Source organism: Anneissia japonica, unplaced genomic scaffold, assembly GCF_011630105.1.
Source record: "Anneissia japonica isolate Jap-2015-1 unplaced genomic scaffold, ASM1163010v1 scaffold2564_len425606_cov169, whole genome shotgun sequence".
NCBI lineage: Eukaryota > Metazoa > Echinodermata > Crinoidea > Comatulida > Comatulidae > Anneissia > Anneissia japonica.
This window is the reverse complement of record NW_022702862.1, coordinates 168,134-191,592: the sequence shown is the minus strand read 5'-3', so window position 1 is coordinate 191,592 and position 23,459 is coordinate 168,134. Positions and strand designations below refer to the sequence as shown.

The window sequence follows — 23,459 nt, the reverse complement described above, 5'->3', positions numbered from 1 at the left end:
GAGGGAGATGTCCACGACGAAAAAACGGTGGGCGTGGTTTTTGGGCCTCGCCCAAAATCTCTCAAAAGTTTCCCACGAGGGAGAAGCTGGCGCCACCCCTGTATGACATTTTTCAAATATAGAATTTGAAATTTTATTTAATATTTTTCAAATTGTAACCATGCTAGTAAAGTAAAATACTATTTATACTGACACGCTATCATAATCATCAAAGAGAAGTCAGTCTGAATGTAAGCACTATCTCGAAACATGTGGGTATTATAGTGAACAATAATACTCTTATGCTCGAAAAAAAAAAAGTCCATATTGTATTTATTAGAAGTCGCATGGACTTCTTTTTCAGATTACTTTTGCAAACTAAAGAGGAGGATGGGTAGGAGGCTTCTTTTCGAGATGGGCTTCTTCTTGAAGTTGGGCTTCTTATCGAGGTTTTACATGAGGTACTTTAAGCACATTTTACGACCCACAGATCGTTTTTAAATCACTATATAAATAAGACTTTATCTAAGATTTAAGGAAGGTGCTAATGAAACCACGTCAGTGCCACCATGGTTGGCGGTGACGCACAAAAATTTTTAGCACTGAACTTAATTACCTTTTTTTAATTCTTTCCAAACGACACTTGGATATAATGTTTATGAAAACTACCATCCACCTCTGCCCACCATGGTTGAGGCTGAGCTAAGGCAAATAAAAACATTATTATGTTATCATCGAGACACCATTAAACAAACAGCTGATTTCTCCCGAAATTAATAATTCTATTTTTGAAAACAGTCTGATACACCATGTATAAAACAAGTTCCCATGAATATGCACTGCACTAAAGCCTCCAAAAATGTTATAGACACTACGTCACTTATTCGGTTTCCAAATGGTAAAATGGGGATGTAAATACACAATGAAGGTGTGCAATAATTTACTTAATTTATAGAATATTTGACTAAATGTTATTAATAAATGGTGCAACAATTTCAATATAACTTTCTTTATATTAAAACAATACATAAATATTTTGAGAACATCAACGGCATTAAAATCACTTTATACTGCATTTTATTTTCATAAATTTGTAATTATGTGATTGTTAGAGTCCTATTTAAATTAAAACGCATATTACGACCTACGATAGTTTTTAAGTCACTACATAAATAATATTACACTTCATGAAATTAATTTAAATGATGATTTTACTTAATTTTAAAGAGTACTTAGATTTTTACATTGTCGTGTGTGTTGCAAAATCAAATTTATTCGAAATGGCATTGCACAACATGCCGCAATTAAATCTAAAACCATGTAGGCCTACATGCTTGTACAATTTTACTTGCCTATAGTTTTATGTCCATTTTCCAAACTTAAACTACACCATTCCGACATTCGGTATTTTAGAAGATGTTTTTGGCGACGACGTGCTACGAAATACTGTACTGTAGTTCACATACAAGCTTGCTTCACAGTAATTTGGATGTTATGATACAGGTGCACAACTAACCAGGTATTTGAAAGAAAATTGCTGCCCTGGTAGGGCAACAAATTTAAAATGTTGGCCTAGGTTTACACGCTTCTAATTTTAACAACGTACAGTAGGGCCTATATAGTTTTCACAATAAATTTAGCCTCTGATAACCGTTCCACCCATAAAATCGATGGAATGGTTACTAAGATGTTACGAAATATACAAACAATTACGTTTTTACTCGGTTTTGGTTCGGAAATAGACACCGCACTTGGAACAGAGCACAAGTGAACCAAGGCAGTTGTTGAATTGCCCTGAGTGAACAGACAAAATTCATGACAGTCATTCGTAATTGTTGTTCTTTGCACTCGCTTTGGAAAGTGGGGTTGAGGGACAATTGATATGATTCTCCCTACTTTGAAAAGTGGGTGGGGCCCCCTGCTTTGAAAAGTGGGGAGGGGGACTTTCCTCCTGTCCCCACTAATCGACGCCCATGGATGAATGCATTCTTTAGTTTAGGAAGATATTGATAACATCAACAATTAGTGTAAAGAAAATCCCATGAGTTTAAATTATAAAAAATGTAAAGTAATGCATATTGCAAGATCGGATCGCCTTCGTAATGCTGCTATTAACTATACAGTTAATGGAAATATTCTTGATGTTGTTGATACGTATACATGTACCTTGGTGTAACGATTAACTCTTCACTGTGTTGCAATGCCCGCGTAAATGAAATTATAAAATTAATAAAGCAGAGAGGATATTTGGTTTTGTTAAAAGGGTTGTGATGTCGAGAAATCCCTTTGTCTTGTCTAAGTTATATATTGCCCTTATTCGTCCAATTTTAAAATATGGTTTGCCATCGTGGTCCTCTTATACAAATAAAAATAATTAATACAGCCTTGGAAAAATACTAATTAGGCCTAATCATAATGACAAAATCATGTAATTTGCAATTTACTAATTTTGAATATCAGGAACGTTTGAAATTACTTATATGGTGTCAGTTAATAGAATTAAAGTTCATTACATTTAAGTTTTATAGCCAAATCATGATATTATGGTAAATTAAATATAAATGTCTTAAATTATGTAGCAATTAACAAAAGACACTTAGAACCTCTTAAATTTATAAACATATTCTCCAGAACCAATACTTATAACTTTTATTTTCTGTAATTTTTTCCTCACATTTCGTGATGAGCTTCTTATTAGTCTTCAATCATTTTTAAAATAAAATCAAAACATATTTGAAGTGAATAAATTATAACCAAACCAATCCTCATTTGTATATAAGTGCTTTCTAAATATTTGTTTATGCATGTACTGTACCTATTTATTTTGTTTCGTCAGTCGTGTTTTGAAGAGCTGTAAAACAGATGATTTTTCTAGAACTACTAGAACCCTTCTGAGCAATCCAGTCCAGCATGACTAGCTTGTTTCTCAATCTTGTCATATTGTATTTATTTTGTAATGTGTTTACTTTATGTAATATTGGACAAACACAAAATAAATGAAATGAAACAGCAAAACATGCCCAAAGCAACACTTTCTCATCGGTTTCCAAGCAACGAAGTTGATAACGTTGCCAAGGTTCCACAAACGGTGTCCAAAAGGTGCCTGAACGGATGACATTCAATCGAGCGATTCATCCTCCTAGGTAGCTCCCGTTTCACAATAATTAGCGCAGCTAGTTGGTGAACATGATGTTGCCATTTAGATTAGTGTAGTAGATGAAGAATGTTGCTGTAATAATAGTGCTACAAACAGGGGCGGTTCCAGAATTTCCCAAACGGAGTCCAATCTCCCCGACAAGCGGTCCACCCCTCCCGCCATCAGAGAAAAAATTTAATTTGTCGGGGATGTTTTTTTTTTATTAAAAGGTAATAAAATTTTGTGCTAATTATGGGATTCTTTATTTAAAAAGCATAATTTGATAGAAAACCAAGTTAAGAATCCTGCTGTCGTGGGTCATTGGACCATCTCCCTGTCGGTGAAGAGCTGGGGCCAAAACTGCAACCCATACGATCGCAATAGTATACAACACCTTGCACAGTAGCACTGCTCACACTAAACTTGAAAGCTTAGTATGGCACGCTTGAATTATACTTTCGGCGTTCAACATTTGATTTTTCCCCCCGACGACCTTGCTGGAAATTCTACAACATGGGGTCCAGAGGTTCCCGATGGAAGTCCCTTTCCCCCTCACCCCACCAACGTCACCCCTGTCTACAAATGTCACAAGTAGTAGTATAGTTATAATTACTTTAAATACTGTATATTTAGGGGCAAGACAGACTCCGAATGCGCGAGACTTAGTACAAGCTTCATTATACTGTACTGTATTATTGTACTGCAGTACCAGAGGGCACAATTACCAGAAAGTAGTCGGTATCCAGTCAATCATGTTTTAAGAATAAACTTGTTTAATTTAGTTGTTATATTCTAGTACTGTATACGAGTTAAATCAGTAGGTCTAGTTGTCATCAAGTCCTTCCACTAATTTAGAAAACACAACACTTGTTAACAATCATAAAAATAAAAACAAATCGTTACAATTTATAGCTTTTAATTGGTCTTGGAAAAAGGTTGGGAGCAACTAAATGTAGGTTTGAAACACATTAAATACTCATTGCCAGAAATTAGTCGCTGAAATGGTATTGGACCTGTGGAACAAGAAAATAATTTCATTCCAAAGACATTAATACCAATGAAAGATTTCATGTGTATGACGTATTTATCCAATTTGAACTAGGAAGGAACATTTTATCAATACCGAGAAACAAAAATATTTTTTGAGATACCAATGTTTCAAAATTCAAGAAAATAGAGAAAACAGTCTACATTTTATGTTATCAGGAAATACTTTGGTACGTACCATACAATTTTATGAAAACTCATGGTTTAAAAATATGTTAAGGTTGTTAAAATAAAATTAATTTACAAGATTTACACAACACAGGCATTTTCTTATACCTGTTTTGAAAGATCTATTCTACTGATCGAGTGTGACAATCCTCCAGCAATAAACCAAATGTGTTGAAAACATACTAACATTTTAAACATTTTTTATGCACTGGAGAATAAAATTGAAGTTCCATTTTCTAAACTCAATATGAAAATACCAAGGCATTAACTGATTGATATTTTTTTTACACAATATTTTAAGGCAGGTTATATTTTAACCGTAAGCCACTAATTTTCTGATGGGCTAACGTCAATCCCGGCAAAAGAATTACATCGCTCTGGAAACACTCATTGACGGTATAATCACGGCTAAATATACACTATTTTTAATTGTGCTTTCAAAGTTTTTGTACCTTTACAAATGTTAATTTCAACAGGGCTACTATCAAGACAAATAATATTAAACACAAAAATACTTAAAACCTGAAAACAAACAAAATTTCTTTATATACAGCATCATTTTTTTAAACAATTTTACACTTGAAAACTAACAGTTACCTCTAAATTTCTGTCTTGAATCCTAATTATGCAAAATGTACATGCAATTCATTTAGTTCCAGTGGTCAGTCACACACTTTACCCGCTTGTCAATTATCACTTCATTCCACCAATCACAAGCCATTTTTATAAATGTGGGAGGAGCAATCATCTCCCTCATTGCACACTGCTCATCTATCTGTTGGTATACTTTCGTATAAAAAAAATCACAATTCCTATTTACTTGTTGCAATAAACATCAGGGTTTCCCTAACACATTGGCAACATCAAAATACATTTTTAAACATCCAAACCCTGTGACTAAACATTGGTAACACATTCAATACAGTATTCACCTCTCACTCTCTCTAAATAATAAAAACCCCAGAACATCAAAAAATCAACTCTATCATCTTAACACTTCAAAATCTTGTTTGAGAAATACTATTGTTATTAACAATACAAATCTGTAACATTTACAATAAATTTTTGCTCAATTCGAACTCCTTTTATCAATAAACCAATCACTAATTGTTTTGAATCATGTCATCTATGTTTGAATTCACAATGACCAATCAGAACCATTCCTATAAATATCAAGAATAATCAATACGATCCCCATGGTGTTGGACTGCAATTGCGCACGGTACTATATTAATCCTGAATAAATATTGAAATAAGCTTGGTCAAAAACAAATTGTGTTCAGCTTTACTTACATCACCTTTCTTCACATTATTTACAATATTGCTGCTAGTGATACATTTTCAAAGGCTTTCTCTTCTGCTCTGCCACTACCATTTGTTTCGTTGATCCATGACCTTATATACAGTGTCAGACCTTACAGCATGGTTGATTAAATCTATAGTCGGTGTTAGCCTACCCTTAATATGTTGTATTCTGTGTGAACTGACTTAATGTTATGCATTACACCATGTCTATTGAAGAGATGCTTCAAAAAGCTGCCTTAAATTATCTAGATTGATTTGGCCAACAACATTAGCCAATAACTTCAATGATATAAACCCAAGAAGTTTAGATGGCTGGAAGTAGTTATATTTTTAATAGAAAAATTCAGTTTCTGTAACCCGATTTGACGAACAATTTATATAACAGACAACAGATACATTAATTACCCAATTATTCATTCTCAATTACTTTTCTTCATAGCACTTAAAATGAATCCATGTAATATAATAATGTATTAATATCACATGGCCAACAAGACAGAAAGCAAACAGTGGAACTCTGGACTCATAAAATAAGGAAACAGTGTGTGGGCACCAATCTATTTAATGATGACACTGAAATCTTGGGAACATTGCCCAGTGTTACTATGTGGTGCCATCACTAAGGGAAACACATTGAATGCTTTGTAAATTCATTCAAATCTAAATAGCAAACATCCTTTAAACAACTGAACGACTAACTTGAGCCATCAAAGTTTGAGTAATCTCAAAACATACTTCTCTTCCTTGATCGCATATATAATCACGTTTTGCCCAGAATGTATTACCAGTGATAACAAAGTAGGCTAGTATTTAACAGCAGAACGATTTATATACAAACATTGGACTGGTTTTGCTGAACGTCACTCTATTCTTAAATTTGCAGTACTTATAGCAATATTGAAGTATAATGTTGCATAATGCAGTATAGCTGTGCATTGCAAAATCAGCTGCTTGTTATCCTGATCAGCTGGTATACAAGGCCATTGACCTAATCATGTCATTGACCTAATTATATATTTTTTAAATCCTAATGAGGTCAGTCATCCTGTGACAAGCAGCATTATTCTTCCGAGTCTGAGCCGCTTCCGCTGTCTGAGCCGCTGCCGGATTCCGAGGACGATCCTGATCCAGAACCACTGCTTGAGGTGCTTTCCGAGCCACTCTCCGAGTCTGAGTCCGAGCTGGAGCCAGAGTCACTATCGGATGAGCTTGAACCAGATTCTGAATCGGATTCGGATTCTGAATCTTCCTCCGACATTGACTGTAGGAAATTTAAGAATAGATTTATTAAAAGAAAACTCCTTTAATATATTTATTCATTTATTTATTACAAATTCGTCAATAATATTATTATAATTATATATATATATAAAATAAGTTATATTTTTATTTCAAATAGTGTAGTTTTAAAAGAAATAATTGTTAATGAATATAAAAATAAAAAATATGTTCCTTAATAAAGCTCATTTTTTATATTAAAAAAATCATTAAAACATTTGCAATTGTTAATTGCCACTAAATACTTGTAGCTATAAGACATTTGAGGTTTAGTATTAAACTTTGCAACTAATTAAATAATTTAATTATTAATTTATTTTTACTTATTTATTTATTATGTATTGAGGAAGTAGTTCCTAGGAAGATTCAAAAGCAGTATAAAACCACTATCATCAGCAATGATGTGAAACTCCCCTTACTATTTACTTACAAAAAAGATTTATATTAAAATTATTACCACTGTATTGCACATTTACTAATTAGATTGCCTAATTAAAACTATAAACATACAGGCTAAAAATAAGAGAGTATATAGTGAAAGGCTTACATTTTTAAGGAATGCTGGTGGTGGCTTCTTGCCCTTATTCTTCACTGCCATTAATTCCTTAAAACGCTTCCTGTCCTCAGACGAGAGGCTCTAAAAGACGTAAAAATAACATTGAAACACAAATAGCAATGTGAAGCAATACAATCGGAGGAAACACTTCAGGAAATGCAGTCCATAACAACTGGGCTGAGGGAGTGTACTTCACCATATTATTCAACAAACCACTAAGACTTATACTCATTTTACAAAAGACAAATTTCAAATGAAATTAAAGTCTTCACACAAGTGAATTATAACGTTAAAACTTGGATATGTCGGTACAATGACAGTGAAGATACGTGCAACACAACAGGGAAAGACAAGCTGCGCCATGTGAGCACGCACACACATACATGCTAAATTTCTCTAGCGTTTTACAGGTCTCTGTGTTGTCTTTGTGACGTTACATGCACACTATACTGCGCACACAATATTTTTTAAATTATTACCATTTCATTAAGTAATTACGATCATTACTGAGCGCTTAAAATGCCTTAAGTTATGAAAGGGTACAAGTTTGTTAAACAAGGTTTAAAAAAAGTCTCGCCATTAATATTGCACATTATGCTCGCTGACCCCGCACAGATTTGCTCTCACATGTATCAATGTAGCAGAGACGGTTATCCCAACCAAGCACACACCCCTAGAGTTATTAATAAACAGTATTTTTGCTGTAAGGTTTTACCTGTATATATTTATCAAGTAATTTCTGGTACTCTTTCCATGCTTGTGTCTTTCTTTGTTCATATTTCTTCTTCTCATTGGTGGACAGAGCTCGCCACCGTCTACCAATCTCTTGGAGTCGCTCTCGATTTTCCATTGCCATAAATTCTGGAGTTCTTGCAACATCCGCTGTGAACATCTGGTATGTGTTACTGAGGACAACAAAAGATGAGGTATAAAATATTAATAATTTAAATATTGTGTGTATTAAAACAGAGGCCGAACATTACTGCATTAATCAAGCACAGGTTGTACAACAATATATCTTTTTTATTGAACACAAATGCAATCTCAGTTAACAAAAATAAAATTTATGTAATTGAATCGGGACATTTATTTACAAACATGACTTACTGTATGGGTTTTTTTGGTGATCCAGCCAACAGAAGTTTGTCTTTATCTTCATTCTGAAAAAAAAAAGAGTTATATCAAATAATAAAATGGTGTATTCTGTTGGATTAAACCGTTCTAAGCTATGCATACGTAACAGTGAATCGGGAAATGGAAAAGAATTTTGCACTTTGACATTGTGTCAAATAAAGGTCATTCTGTAAAGTGATCACACATCACTGCTTTATCAGCCACGCTTGAGAGTCACTGAACAAGTTTCATTATTTTCTAGTGAAAAAACATTGGATATTGTTTCTAAGGTCCCAAAAAACGACAGTTTTAAAACATACGTGTGGTTGTTAGACACACATGGGCCCTCTTCTGACTGGTCAGTTAAGTTTGATTGACACTCCGGATAGTTCTATTATGGACAAAGAACGACAAAATCTGACAGTATTGTAATTACCTAAATTTGTTAATTGAATCTTAGTTACCTCAATTTGATTGTTAATTGCTTCAGCTTGTCTGACCCAAGGTGACTTTTCGGACTTTTCTATTGCTTCCCATTCCTTCTTTAGGATAAACAAAGCCTTCTGCTTTGTAACCTACATGACAAATAAATAAAAAAATACACTTTAAAATTGTTCATATGTCAAATAAATAACAAATATATTTTAATATTTTATATGACAAATAATAAAAAATACATTCTAAAATCTTTCATATGACAAATAAATAAAAAAATACATTTTAAACTTTCATTACTGTACTGCTACTACTAGCATTAAGGCCCCCTTTAGCCCAGCTTAAGCCTACAGGCTCTCTACTATTTGCAGGCATGTTCCACCATTTTAAGTTCAAGAAAGGGGCTTATGCTCGAGGAGTTAAGACAAGCCTGTGGCTTTTAACTAATCACTACTGATTTATGTGGCTGTATAGATACTTAATTGAAAGACATTTTGTATTACCTTCTGCTCATCCATTACATGGTTCAGCTTTGTATTTGACCATAGTTCAAAAGCCGACACTTTACGGCCATCCGCAATAAAAGCAGCAGTACTGTCCCTACAAGAACAAAAAACATGGCAACAAATTAAATACCATTATAATCACTAAATATAAATTTAAAAACCAACATCTACAAACACCACACCTTTAACACAGACTATAAATATTGGCTTTTGTTTAGCCATTTCAAAACTAGTCTCATTTATATTGTTATGAAATTATTACTAACACTATTAATAAAGAAATGACACAACAATAGTAAATAAGCATAGATAAAATTATGAAGAGTTAATACTTACATGGAGTTATTCAGTTCTTTCCTAGCTTCAGCCTCGAGACGCCGATACTTAAGCTGCAAAAAAGTAAACAAGTGTAATTTAAAAAAATTAAATTCAATATATTTGCAAGATTTCCAATCAAAGGCAATTAATCAAACACTTATAAATCAATTGATACATGAATTTATCACTGAAACATGATATGAAAAATATATAAAGAACGACGACTTCACTGAATTTATAAGGCAGCTTTTCAGAGAATATCTTTACAGCAGATTGAAAATATCTGAGCTTTTAATTAATAGAGTAGTGTTTACATAGCAGTGCCAAGTTGTCATGGTAACATTTATGTCAATATTTAGCATCCCTTATGGTCACAATAAAGAGGATGAAAATTGTTTTGATAACAAATAAAACGTTCTATAATTTAATGGTTAAATAAGGGTCATACTGAGGGACACCACTAACAATGGATGACATCATGCTGCATATATAATTATGATAGGATTTAAGCCCACATCTCTCTATTCCAGAAACAATTGCTGGCAATTAGTTATACAATCAAATGTGCAACCTTTACACAACAACATGCAACTTTCTCCCAAACATGTTGAGTATTTTTTGTCATAGAGCTGGTTGAGCACTACCTAATAGAGAGGGATTCGGCCATGGGCGTCAAATGACCTAACTTGGGTGTTGGATGTAAACAATGGACTGGCACAGCGATTTTGCTATGGCAGCTGTCCCATGTTATTCCTGTGAAAATCATAATTGCTGTATTTGTTCTTTTGAACATAATTTAAGTTAGTCTAAGTCGATTGTTAATGTCCCAAAATTCACCACACAAATTGTTTGTGACTTGTCGTCCAAGGGAATTTGAGATTCTGGTTTTGGCATGGCAAGCCTAATATCACTTGGTTCAAAGTTCAAACGCTGCAGTGCATGTGTCCATATTCTCATACTGAGTGATGGTATCATTTGAAGTGGTTGCTTTGCTTACCTTCTTCTTATCTGGTAGTTCACTGAACTTCCTAGCCAAGTGTCGTGTGACCTCTGTGTCTGTCCAATCAGAATGCTTGCTCTTGCACTTTGCTCGATGCTCATTGGTGTACAAGAACAAGGCAGAGATTGGCTTCTTAGGCTTAGATGACGTACTCTGCAAAGGTCAAATAAACCATAAGAAAGGCAAGGTTAAAAAAAAAGCAAAAACATCAATAAATTACTTAATATAGTCAGTACTTGTTTCTTAAGTCGGGCACTTACAGCTGTTGTGGTCCGATGCAATTCTAGAGAGAACACAACCTAACAACGGACACGCAATGAATAGTTTTAACGACGATAAGTTCAGATTGCCACCAACAATTAGCAGACAGCATCACGTTATCTAGTGCTCACAGGGGACGAAGTTGGACACATCATATGATGCAGTGGGCGACTAGCTTAACTCATAAATTTAACTCGAGTGATAGTGACAAAAAATGTGATGCATAAGTTCTCATTATGAAGAAGCATAAGAGGACAACAGAGAAAGTATTCTTATCAAGAAACAAAGATTATGTTGAAGGAAGCACCTTACATACCGTATATACTCGCATATAAGACAAGTCTTAAAATAGCAAATTATGATCAAATAATAGTGGGTTGTCTTATACGTGCGCCATAAAAATTTTAGTTTTTAAAAATTATGTGCGAATGGTCCGTAACAGGTGAATTTACTACAGCAATAAAACTACAAAAATGTTAGTATGCCTGTGAATGGCCGCAATTTTAAAAACGGGGAAATAAGCTTTTGATTAACATAAAATCTCATAAAATGGTATTATTTGGAAAATTAGTCCTGCATTTGGCTCTGTTTTTAACTATCTAGATGTAGTATCAAGACCATAAAAAGCAGCAAAAAGTATGAATTTCGATTTGATATGGGGGGGGGTCGTCTTATAGTCTTATATAATCTTCTCAAACTCGGCGGTTGTCTTACATGCGGGTTGCCTTATACGCGAGTATATACGGTAATAAATTAAAGCAAAACTCAATAATATGACACTAAACTTACCCTTACCTTAGATTTTCCCTTTCCTCCTCGCCCACCGGATGCTGCAGGGCTTTTCTTTAGTTTCTTCAGTTCTGCGTGATACCTCTCTTGTTCGTTCTCTGGCAGGTTGCCAACGTAATTGTTTAATTCCCGCTCATACATGATACGCATTTTCTCGACACGTTCTTTGTAGTCCTCCTTCTTGCTGGCATCTAACTGATTCCAACGCAGACTGCACTCGACAAATTTATCTTTGTTGGGTACGTCGTCACCTAGGAGCGGTAACATTTCTTTGCAGAACAGTGCATAACCAGTTCTATAGGCATTCAAGCAACAAAATCCAATTATATTTAAATTATCCTTATCATTTTATTTAGCAAATGAAAAATGATATTTGGCCTTCTCATAGGTCAATGTTATTGTCTTCATATGATTAACATTGTGTAAACTTACAAATTACTTAATGTTTACAAAATTATTATGTTTAATGTGTCTACCACTTTCCCTACGCGGTTGCTTTAACACGCTGACTGCCAGCGACGAGTACTCGCCCACAGGGTGTTTCTGAGGGCGCCAGGGATGAGTATACTTGCCAAAATCTCTCATTACGATACCTTATTCTTAAAGTATTGCAGAAAAATCAAACATTGGGCCTAAAACAAAAAACTTGTTTGGTTGCCGCCATTCGTCGCCCCTAAAATCTGAAAAATGAGGAGGCAGCTTTTTTTTTTTAAGCTGAAAAATTTTTTTTTTTTTTTTTGCGACACGATTTTGATTTTACACATTTAATAAGTGAATGAAGCTGGTGAGCTTGACCTGATACATAGTGCAGTAGTTTATTTTAATCATGTGTCTTACTCCAAATAAAGATCCCTCTTCCAATTCCAAACCACAAAAAAAAAATAGCTCCATATTGCAAGGAGACCTATAGTGTACATATATTCAGTTTCTACATTTAAAAAAAATCTTTTTATCCACCCCTCATCTTCTACAAACCTCCATACAGACCATTTTGGTAATCTTTATTTTAAAAAAAACAAAAACAAAAACAAATTTCTGCACGCTCCTTTACTTCACAGCAAACAAACCATTTTTTTAAAAGGACTTATTAGAATTATAATCATTTTTACAAACATTTCTCCACATTTAGTTCTTCCACATTACTAGATTTAGACATTTAATGAGCAGGCACTTACAGAGGTGGACGATCAGGCTTGCCATCAAACCTCTCCTTGAGTTCCAACTCGTCCTTTGTGAGCACTGTGCGTTTATCTGGCGGCTTGTAGTCGGGATGGCCCTTGCAGTATTCCTCAAGTGCACTCTGTCGTATGATAAAAAGAATCAGGTCATATTTCTAAACTCGGATCTGGTCACTCACTGCTACAATGCAAGTTTTTCCATGTAATATTCAAATTACACAAAATGAACTACAATTTTGAATATGGAAAGTATATATGTGATCTAACAATTAGAGACAATGGCTTTCAGAATTTAAAAATTTATATATGATTAATAGTAATCGCAGAAGTATATTACATTATATGGTGCTCATGAAAGAGTACATAATTATGATTGTTGATGGGAGTTTAACTGGGGACAAGAGATGTCCATGTTTCAGCGCACACACAGTGGCTACCACCAGTTAAGCTGACTGAGCTAAGCTGACCCTACCGCGATGCTTGGTTCACATTTTGCACAACTCACCTCAAACCGCTCGTCATCTTCAACAGAGGCTTTGATCCACTTGATGCGTTTCTTCTCAGAGAGGTTCCGCCATGTATCTTTCATTTTTTCATCTCGTTCTTTCTTCAGCATCTATGAGAAAAAATAATCAGTAAAGAATTACAATTGTCTCAATTGTTTTCGTTTGAAGTTAAAAATGTTTCTAAAAAATATATTTTGTAATTTTTATTAACGTATATCCTGACAACCACGCCATTATAATGAAATTACAACTTGTAAGTCATGATAAATTATACAACTTTTTGTTTACAACAATAACACTTTCTTGTATTCAATCACCTATATAATTACATTTACTTGTTAAAATTTAATATAACTGTAATGCTTTTCTAATTATGTCTTTTATTGTATTATTTAACAATTCCTTGATTTGCAGCTATTGGTAATCAGTTACGGAAATAAATTTAAAAAAACTTACATCTGGATACTTAGCAAGGTAACTGTCCATTTTACTGATAGCCCAAAGTTGATATGGAGTGCTAGCCTTTGGTGGCCCAGCTGTGTTTTTCTTACTTGAAAATACAGCATATTCTGGATACTTAAGTCTACATATATATAGAAAAGAATGGTAAAATTAATATCAAGTTATTTTTTTCTTTTTTTTTGTATAGATTACAAACCTCCCAATTACGAGCTCTTGATTTTACGAACCCAATTTGCAACGATGACGTCATTTCTGTAAAACATGCTTGTTCAGGCATGCTGTACAGTTAAAAATCTCACTTTTTGTTCATTGGGGGTGCTATTCGCATGGATTTGCAAATTTTAAGGAGAGAATAAAAACACTCGTTTTGGCCATTAATACAGTATTTGGTCATGTTTTCATTCGGAAATCACTTCGAATAAATACTTCACAGTGAGCATAGGTAATTTTGGCTTCTGGAAAGTATTATTTTTATTGCAGGAAACAGTAAAATCCAAGTCATTTTTCGTGACAAAATTTCCCTCCCATGGCAAGGCTTAGGTCAACCTAGCCCTGTACTTTGTAGCATAGGCCTGGGCATACCCTCACCACACTGAGAAGCTATGACAATTTAAACTCTCTGAATTATGAATTTTCTCAATTACGAAATCTGCTGGGATGGAGGGGTATGGAATTGGGCGATATTACTGTTCCTACAATTTTTAATATATATATATTTTTTTTTAATAATTGGAAAATTACCTGAAAGCAATCAGTGCCCCTTTGTACTGCTCATTCTGTACTTCATACAGACTTACATACTTTTGCTGAAAGGGAATGAGAGGTTACATAATTATAATAGCATTAACAGCAAACAAAATTAGTTAAGTTCTTCCACACTATCAAATTTTCTTTGCAAAAAAACTGTTGTGTGCTCACATATAGTCATGATGTGCCCATATATGGCCATGATGTGATGTCATCATGACTATATTTATTTATTTTTTAATTTATTTTATAGACTGGACCAGGGCTCTAGAATCCAATGTCATACTAATGTACCCGGGACACTTAAAAAGGTCACCTTGGCAAAATGGCTACTTTGTACAGAAAATGGCTTTGGAGAAAATACAAACTACTATATCTTTTTTATTTAGTCCTATTAATAAAGGAGATTAAAACAATGTGGAGATAAAATGAAGACAGCTAAATGCTTACTTTCTTCTCTTCAGGCAGTTCCTTGAACAGCTGAGAGCATTTCTGTGTAATTTGAATTTGCGACAACTCCGGGAATCTGGCTCGCAACTTCTTAGCCTTGGAATGGTAGAACTGAAAGAATGGCGTCATTGGTTTCTTCGGCATTTCTGGATGCGATTGCTTTAAAGGGCATAAAAATAAATGCGTAAACAAGCATCTTTTTTTAACCAAAAAATAAAGTAAAATTAACATATAATCTAAACCATTTTTTTTTTTGCTATAACAAGCATACCACTTGTGAATAATTTGAGGCAAGAACCATGTTTAAAGACTTGGCCAAACTATCAAATTTCCTTTGGCAAAATACTGTTGTATAGCCATATATAGTCATGATGTGTCCATATATGGTCATGATGTGATGTCATTGACCATACTTAGGGATGCCATATGTTTTTGTCAAATGAAATTTGATAGACTGGACAGGGCTTAAATAAATTGCTAGAGGTTTGCTAAAGCCATTCTCAACAAAAAGTTCTTTTCAGAACTATCTCCATGGTGTACCACAAGCATTAAATATAATATATTAAGAGTTTTATTCATAAGCATGCTACTTACCCATTTCTTCAGGCTTGTGTTAGGGTCCTTGATATTGACTATAATCTCTGCTGATACATCTGACAATGTCTTGTACTTACGAATCTAGAAGAGTTGACAGAAAATTAAAAATCAAAAATAGCTCTGTCCTTCACATCATTAATTTTTGTGTGATGCTGAGCTGGGATTTGATACTCAAAATGGCAAAATTACTGCAAAAAAAATAAAATCCATTTCTAAAAATACAATGTTTAACCAAATACAAAAAACCTTTTCCAAATTGGGTGATTGAAATATGAAGTAAATATTAATGTCTCCACTTCAAGACAGATTACGATTGAATACACATTCAAAGTTTCAATTATCAGAGTAACTGGTGCAGATATGTTTTGATGATGTTACTGACATAAGAAAATTATTTGTGAAGTATAATTTATGAATTTTTGAAGTTGTAAATGTAAATATTATTTCTTTTTATTTTTTATTTTTTTAAATTTAAAGCCAATTATTTAAATAACAAAGAAAGCAATTTAAATCCTTGGATCAGAAACTAAACCAAGACAGATTACGATTGAATACACATTCAAAGTTTCAATTATCAGAGTAACTGGTGCAGATATGTTTTGATGATGTTACTGACATAAGAAAATTATTTATGAAGTATAATTTATGAATTTTTGAAGTTGTAAATGTAAATATTATTTCCTTTGATTTTTTATTTTTTAAAATTTAAAGCCAATTATTTAAATAACAAAGAAAGCAATTTAAATCCTTGGATCAGAAACTAAACCGAAGCCACATTACTCAAATAGGATTCAACCTACTGATTTCAGCTTTATTGCATCATCCTTTCCAAGAATTATTATTGCTGAAAACAATATGAAGGTATACTTGCCAAATGAATGTATACTTCATTTGGCAAGCTATTCCAGGTAGCAATATATTACGACACAGATTGAAAGTCAGATCAATTACTATAGTAACCTGTACTACTATATATCGTAAAACCTCAAAGTGAAGCCCAGTGGGCTTAAACTTGAGATAAAGCCCATCTCGAATTTAAATTCCTCTTTATTTTGCAAAATTAGCCCATGGGCTTCTTTTTGAGATAGTACAGTACATTCACTGTATATGAATTTCAGAAAACAAAATAAATTAAATACAAGCTTGGTTTATACAGTAGTTTAGGTGATTTAAATGCCAGTAAAATGCACTCCATGGTACAGATTGATGTTACAGTGGCCTTATTTATTGTTTTTTTTTGTAAAAATTCACAAAATTTACAGCATTAATTTTGAAAAGAAGCCCCACCTCTTTACTTTGCAAAAATAGTCTCAGAATGAGCCCATCTCGAAAAGAAGCCCATCCAAAGTTCGCATGAACAACTAGAAGCCCAGGGCTTCAATTCAAGGTTTTATGGTATTCGTTCTAATGTTTTTTGCAGGTATGGAAAAAGGACTGGATGGAATAATGCATAAATTTGTGGTTATTGAAAAAAAAAAAAAAATATATGAAGATTAAATGGGAAGAAGACAAAAACTATGAAGATGGCATAAAGAAAATGACTGATTGTAAACTTGGTTGTACATGAAAAATTTGTAGATGAAGTAATACAATTCAGGTCAATAATTGATGTAGTAAGATTTAGGAGTGGATCGGACATGTGCTGAGAGGAAATGGATTGTTGAAAGAAACAAATAAAGGACGAATAAAAGGAACTAATTCTTGGAACCCATGCTACTTAAGGTTATCAAGAAGTTCAACTTTGATTACATGAGTGGCTGAGATTAAGTGCATCTATAATTTCACACGCTACTAACAAATGATGACGTACGTTTTCTTGCAGCATAACCCATTGGCGTTGGCATTCACTGTCGGAGTATGTTCCAAATGCGACCTCACGCCAGTCAATCTTCTTCACTTGGGACTTGTACGAGTGGATGTCTTTCTTGGGTATCTGCTGACGTACCTGTTCCACCAGTTTTATCTGGTCCTCTTTTGGAAAATCGGGAACTGTTGATATTAATTTTAAGAGGATTAGAAATGGTTGCCAAGAGGAAACTATGTACAGGAAGTGTTTGAGTAACAGGCCATGATGAATCTAGACATGATAATTTATGTCTGCTTAAATGAGGAAGATTGTGATCATTTGTCCAATAGGACTTTTTGGGTCAGTAAGCAAAATAATTAAAGGAAAGTTGACTATTAAATATTTCACCAATTCTTGAATGTATTGATATCATAAAACAAAACACTTTTTTTTTTTTCTGAAGCTGCGAAGAAAGTAATTAAAATTATGTCAAACTCCGTATAGCATACAAAAACGATAAAAGGAATTATTGTTGGAGAGCAACTTCAAGTGTAGAGCACTGTTTTAAAATATAGTTAGGCCTAATATTAATTTTTAGCATATTGCAATCTGAAAAATAATATTTGTAAGTAAGATTATAAAATATTTTTTATAAGTAGAAAGTCTTTCAAGAGACTAATGATTCTGCAGACATATACTGTAGAGCAAGTATTTTAAAATGATTGATCAGAAACATCTTGTACTGTAGAAAACTATTTGTCCTCCTCTGTACAACAATGAAATGACAAATATTATCTAGAAGTGCTCATTAATAATCTGGAATAGCTTTTAATCATCATGTATTCAGATACTGGTTTTATAGGTTAATTAGTTTTTTCTTTGTACTTAACTACAGTACATGAAGAGATCTCATCCCTTTGAGGCTAAATATTTCAAATACAACATCAATAATTTGAAATAGCTTTTCATCATCATGTGTTTTTTTTTTTAAATACATGCAGTATACTACATGGTTTAGGTTAATCAGTGTTTTTCTTTTACTTAGCTATGGTACATGAAGAGATCTTATCCCATCCCCCACCCCCTTTTTTTTTATACAGACACATGGTTTTATAGGTTAATTAGTATTTCTGACTTTGCTATTAAACATGAAGAGTTTTTCCCTTTAAGGTTAAACATATCGAATACAACATTTTCCTGCTATAACAAGAGATTAAAATTCTCACCAAATTCCACTGCACAACAAAGTAAATCGCTATGCAGTGGGTCTTATTGTGAGGCTCAATCTTATGACGCTGGTAGTGCCCTAAGATAAAATATAACTTACCATAAATCTTCTTGGAAGGAGGAGCGCCGTCAGCTATGTCACTAGGAAAAGCCCTCTTCTGACCAGCAACTGTAACAAAATATTAGTATAGCTTTATGTATGCATGTAGGTCACAGGTCAAAAATTATAAATGATAAAACAGTGAAGCTCAAAAATTACCAATGAAACTCTGATACGGTTTTGTCATCTGCAATACAATCACTAACTTCATTTGCTTCAATGATTACAAACTGCAAACATTTAGGCATGACAACAAAAGTAGAACAGTAGTACAGTATTTAACAAAATAAATTTAAATCTACAAAGTAAGCAATTAAAATATTGATTTTTTTTTTTCAATACTTTTATTTACACTTTTAAATCTTGAAGGTAAAATTATGAACATTTTTACATTCTACAGAATGAGTGGCAGGTTAAAAATAAAACATGGTTGTATTAAACACAAGAAAAATAAGCTACATTAAATAACACATTGTCTAAGCACATATGAACAAACTAACATAGCATATATTTCATATATAGTAACATGTATGCATGATACCGAGTGTCAGAGATTAAAATTACTGGTAACCTACAAACATGTGTATATGTTGTCATTAAACAGACTCTACAGCAGAGGCCACTGAGGGCCATTAAGTAGTGCGTGAATGAATCCATTAAATGAAAGAAAATCGTGAGTCAACTAAAAACTATTGTTAAAAAAACACATACTCTATAATGTTGTATCTCCATTTCAATCACACTTAGAACTGTAAAATTGGACTTGTGATGCCAGACCAAACCAGATTTGTCATATTATTTAGTTTTTGCATCATTTTATGCCTTAAGTATGCAATACTTCAATAAGAGGTAGTGAATAACACGTTTATCTCGCGTAACACGTAAATATCTTAACATAATTTTTTAAAAGGAAGCTAAAAGAGCTCAAGTTTTCCAGTAGATCTTTGTGAATAGATATAGTATGATGTATGTGATATAACACAAATTCTTGAATCAATAATTTAATAGATACTGTAATAATAATAAAAAAGATAAAAAATATATATTTTTAGCCTTTAGGTACTGTACTACTGTCTAAATGTGAAATTGTATTATTTTTTTAGTTATTAATTCATGTTTATTATATTATCTAATTTACATTCTGTGTACATTAATTTTGTTTTTATATTAAGGGTTTAATCTGGCCAAAAAAAAAAAAAAAAATTTGACTAATTCAGTATGAAAATAATTAGCCAAATAGAAATTTAATGCCAAAACAAAATAATCAATATAAGCTTCAAGAGCTTTTTCACTAATTTTGAAAGAATGAATTAGCAAAATTCAGCTACAGTATTACTGGGATTTAGATATTTGTTTAATGACAGTTTAATCACTGTACAGTATATTGTATTTTTTTTTTGTACCATGAACCTTGGAAGAGAAATGTCTTGTGAACTTTACAGTGTGTGACAATAAAGAGAAACTTGAGCTTCATCTTTGTCTATGTAATACAGTAAATTATAAATATATAATGAATCTCCTATTGTTTGGTTTCTATCTTCTATGAATAATTACTGTTAACTTTTCCTGAATAGTCATCGAAGACAATTATAATTTTCATAATTACTTTCATGATAGAATTATAACAGTAAAATTCAGTATTGGAATATGAATTGTAAGGACAACAATAGACTGTACTGTATCTTTAATTTAAGGTGATCTTGTTATAAAATTTCCTTTAAAATTTAAATTCCGCACAGCCTCGACTGAAGAGGAAACTACATAAAATTAACTCTTTGTCTGCATCTATGATCTACAGTAGTGTTGGCAGAGTTTCTATTGTATATAGTACAGAGGAAATCGCATCTCAATACTAATAGAACAAGATCTATAAAATACCAAGAAGTATTGTAATATACAGTACTGTAGGCCTACTATACTCTCAATAATTTTACAATTTCCTCTGGTTTCTAATTTTAGCACTTAAAGTCCAGCTCCGTAGCAAAAAAAAAATTATATGTTGTACAATTGATTTTTGTAAGACACAAAAAGCATATTTGACAAAAAAATTGGGAATGGACGAGATACAGATTTTTGGATATTTAAAAACTGGGGAGAGGGAAAAACCACCCATTTTTTCCACCTTAACCTCAGTTTCTTAAATATTTAAAAATCTCTATGTCATTAATTGTTCCAAAGTTTTTTGTCAAATATGCAAATTTTTTAACTCTTGCCTTACAGAGATCTCTTCAGATAAAGTATACTGTAATTAATCAATACATAAAGAAGAAACATTTTTATTATAATTATAGTTAATTACTAATATTAACCACTGATTTACAATTTTGTGTGCTTCAGTATATGATGTTGTTATTAATGCTATTTATATGATGCTCTGCAATGAACAATACTGTATACTTAGAATGTACAGACACTTTGACAATAAAAGAATGTTATATTATCTATTAAATGTTCGGTATTTGTAATCCTCTTTTTTACAGTACTGTATGTTTACATTCAACTACACAAAAATAATATTCTGTGCACAGGCCCTTAAAATGACTGGCAAACATTTTTTTCTTATTTAAGACAAAAAAATCAGGGGAAAAAATGAATTATTCTAAACTGTGTCCTACAGTATTTAAATGTATTTGATATTATTTGAACAAATAGTGTAACAATATCATTTCAGATCAATTTCTAATTTAAAAGTTAATAACTTATTTTACATACAAAGTATGTATTTCATATTCTTAGATCAGAAACTAAACCAAAGCCACATTAGTCAAATAGGATTGAACCCACTGATTTCAGCTTTATTGTACTGTATCATCCTATCCAAGAATAAATATTGATTGTACTTAACCAAAAACTACACTACAGTACAGTGTACATTTGATCATGTGATATAGCTGTACAGTATACAGTATTTTCGATAGTCTAGTTAATGTAATAATTTATTACCAGAATTACTACTACTCAATAAAAGCATACTACTGTATAGCATTACCACCTGAGAGGCAGGTTTACTGTAGCAGGCTAGCTTACAGGCAGGCCTAACCTATATTAGTAATGTATCAACTAGCAAAACGATTAGCGAGATTGACACCAACACTCTTGTAAATGAAAACCATACACTATAGACAAGGAAATGTAAAGAGAAAAATATAATAAATAAATATAATTTTTTTTATACTATTCTTAAATTGACAATGTACTATAATCATTTTTGAATTGGACTTAACAGTAAGAGCCATGCTTGGCCAATAGTTACCATGAAAACAATTTTCTGGTGGCTGATAAATGCAGTACTAATGTCTTGAATTGAATTTAAAAAATAAAGAACTAGGTTTGAATTCAAATCAAGTATGAAAATAAATTCTATACTAGTAATAAAATGTAAGTAGTGCAACTCCAAAATATATGCTGGGAAAAAAAAAATCTATCAAATATCTTATAAGCTTCAGATTCATATATTCAGAAAAGCTTGCATCATCCAAGGGGTTCTACCATACTGTACGACTAAAGTAAGTAAAACGCAGTTTAGCACTGTTTGACTATATCCATTTTGGCTAGAGTCAAGCATGTAGAATGAGTAACAACATTCAAAAACCGTTTTCCCCCCCCCCCCCCCCCCCCAATGAGTGAAGTTAATAACATTATTGTACAATTGAACAGTTCTTTATGGGATGAAATAGGTAGTTATGCCATTAATTGTAGAATCATGAATACAGTAATATCCTACATGTAGCATTTCATCAGTCAAGCCATGTAATAATATTAATAATCATAATAATAATAATAACAATAATAATAATAGATTGAATGAATGAATGAATGAATAAATAAATAAATAAATAAAATAAATGCCTCATAAAGGATAATAAAATTATGGATCATACTTGTTGCAAATGATGAAGATGCAGATGTTTCTTCCGTGTTTACAACAATGGTCACATTTTCATCTTCGTCAGTGTCTCTTGTTTCATTATTATAAGTAGTCCACATATAGAGCAATGGAAATACTTGCTACAGGATACTGAGTTCATTACGGTTATATACAGGGTTGTAGCTATAGAAAACTAAGGATGTATTGTAGACATTTTAAGGGTGGGTGGGCGATAACATTGCGAAACTCTAACTAATAAGATTGGATTTTAAGGATGGGCATTGCAGGTAGGTGTAGGGCCATGAAATTAGCTTTAGACTGGGTAGAAAGCTTACAGTAAGGCTGGGTGGGCCTGCCTACCATAACTATATCTGTGGTAAACAGAAATACTGTACATTCTGTCTTGATTTCTTCTTTAATAATGTGTTTTGATCTTAATACAAATTCATTAATTCCACTTTAAATCAAAATGAATTCAAATGTTTTTCTGTACATTTAAATACCTTATACTACAATTGGGCAATTTCATGGTAGCGGAATCACTATTTTGCTGAACTTTTTAACTTTAATCTAATGTCATATTTACACTCCATTCTAATTCTTGGAATAATTATCATATTTACATAACTATGGAATCCATCTATAAT

At 32.7% G+C, this 23,459-nt stretch overlaps 1 protein-coding gene across 3 annotated transcripts in view; it reads right to left on the bottom strand.

Annotated features, from left to right (window-relative positions):
- Nucleotides 1-4,014: 4,014 nt before the first annotated feature.
- Nucleotides 4,015-23,459, bottom strand: part of LOC117104113 (nucleolar transcription factor 1-like) — a 25,427-nt gene continuing 5,982 nt past the window's right edge. For 2 of the 3 annotated variants that reach the window (XM_033244779.1, XM_033244781.1), the window contains exons 3-19: nt 18,945-19,013; nt 17,642-17,820; nt 15,829-15,912; nt 15,235-15,393; nt 14,779-14,843; nt 14,032-14,158; nt 13,575-13,685; nt 13,067-13,191; nt 11,892-12,186; nt 10,839-10,994; nt 9,860-9,912; nt 9,521-9,617; nt 9,047-9,157; nt 8,577-8,629; nt 8,185-8,374; nt 7,461-7,550; nt 4,015-6,896 (exon numbers count right to left, since the gene is read on the bottom strand). In XM_033244779.1, the coding sequence (XP_033100670.1) occupies nt 6,696-6,896; nt 7,461-7,550; nt 8,185-8,374; nt 8,577-8,629; nt 9,047-9,157; nt 9,521-9,617; nt 9,860-9,912; nt 10,839-10,994; nt 11,892-12,186; nt 13,067-13,191; nt 13,575-13,685; nt 14,032-14,158; nt 14,779-14,843; nt 15,235-15,393; nt 15,829-15,912; nt 17,642-17,820; nt 18,945-19,013 (2,165 nt within the window). In that variant the 3' untranslated portion in view covers nt 4,015-6,695. The remainder of the gene's footprint in view (nt 6,897-7,460; nt 7,551-8,184; nt 8,375-8,576; nt 8,630-9,046; nt 9,158-9,520; nt 9,618-9,859; nt 9,913-10,838; nt 10,995-11,891; nt 12,187-13,066; nt 13,192-13,574; nt 13,686-14,031; nt 14,159-14,778; nt 14,844-15,234; nt 15,394-15,828; nt 15,913-17,641; nt 17,821-18,944; nt 19,014-23,459) is intronic. The other variant, XM_033244780.1, reaches the window with a different exon arrangement.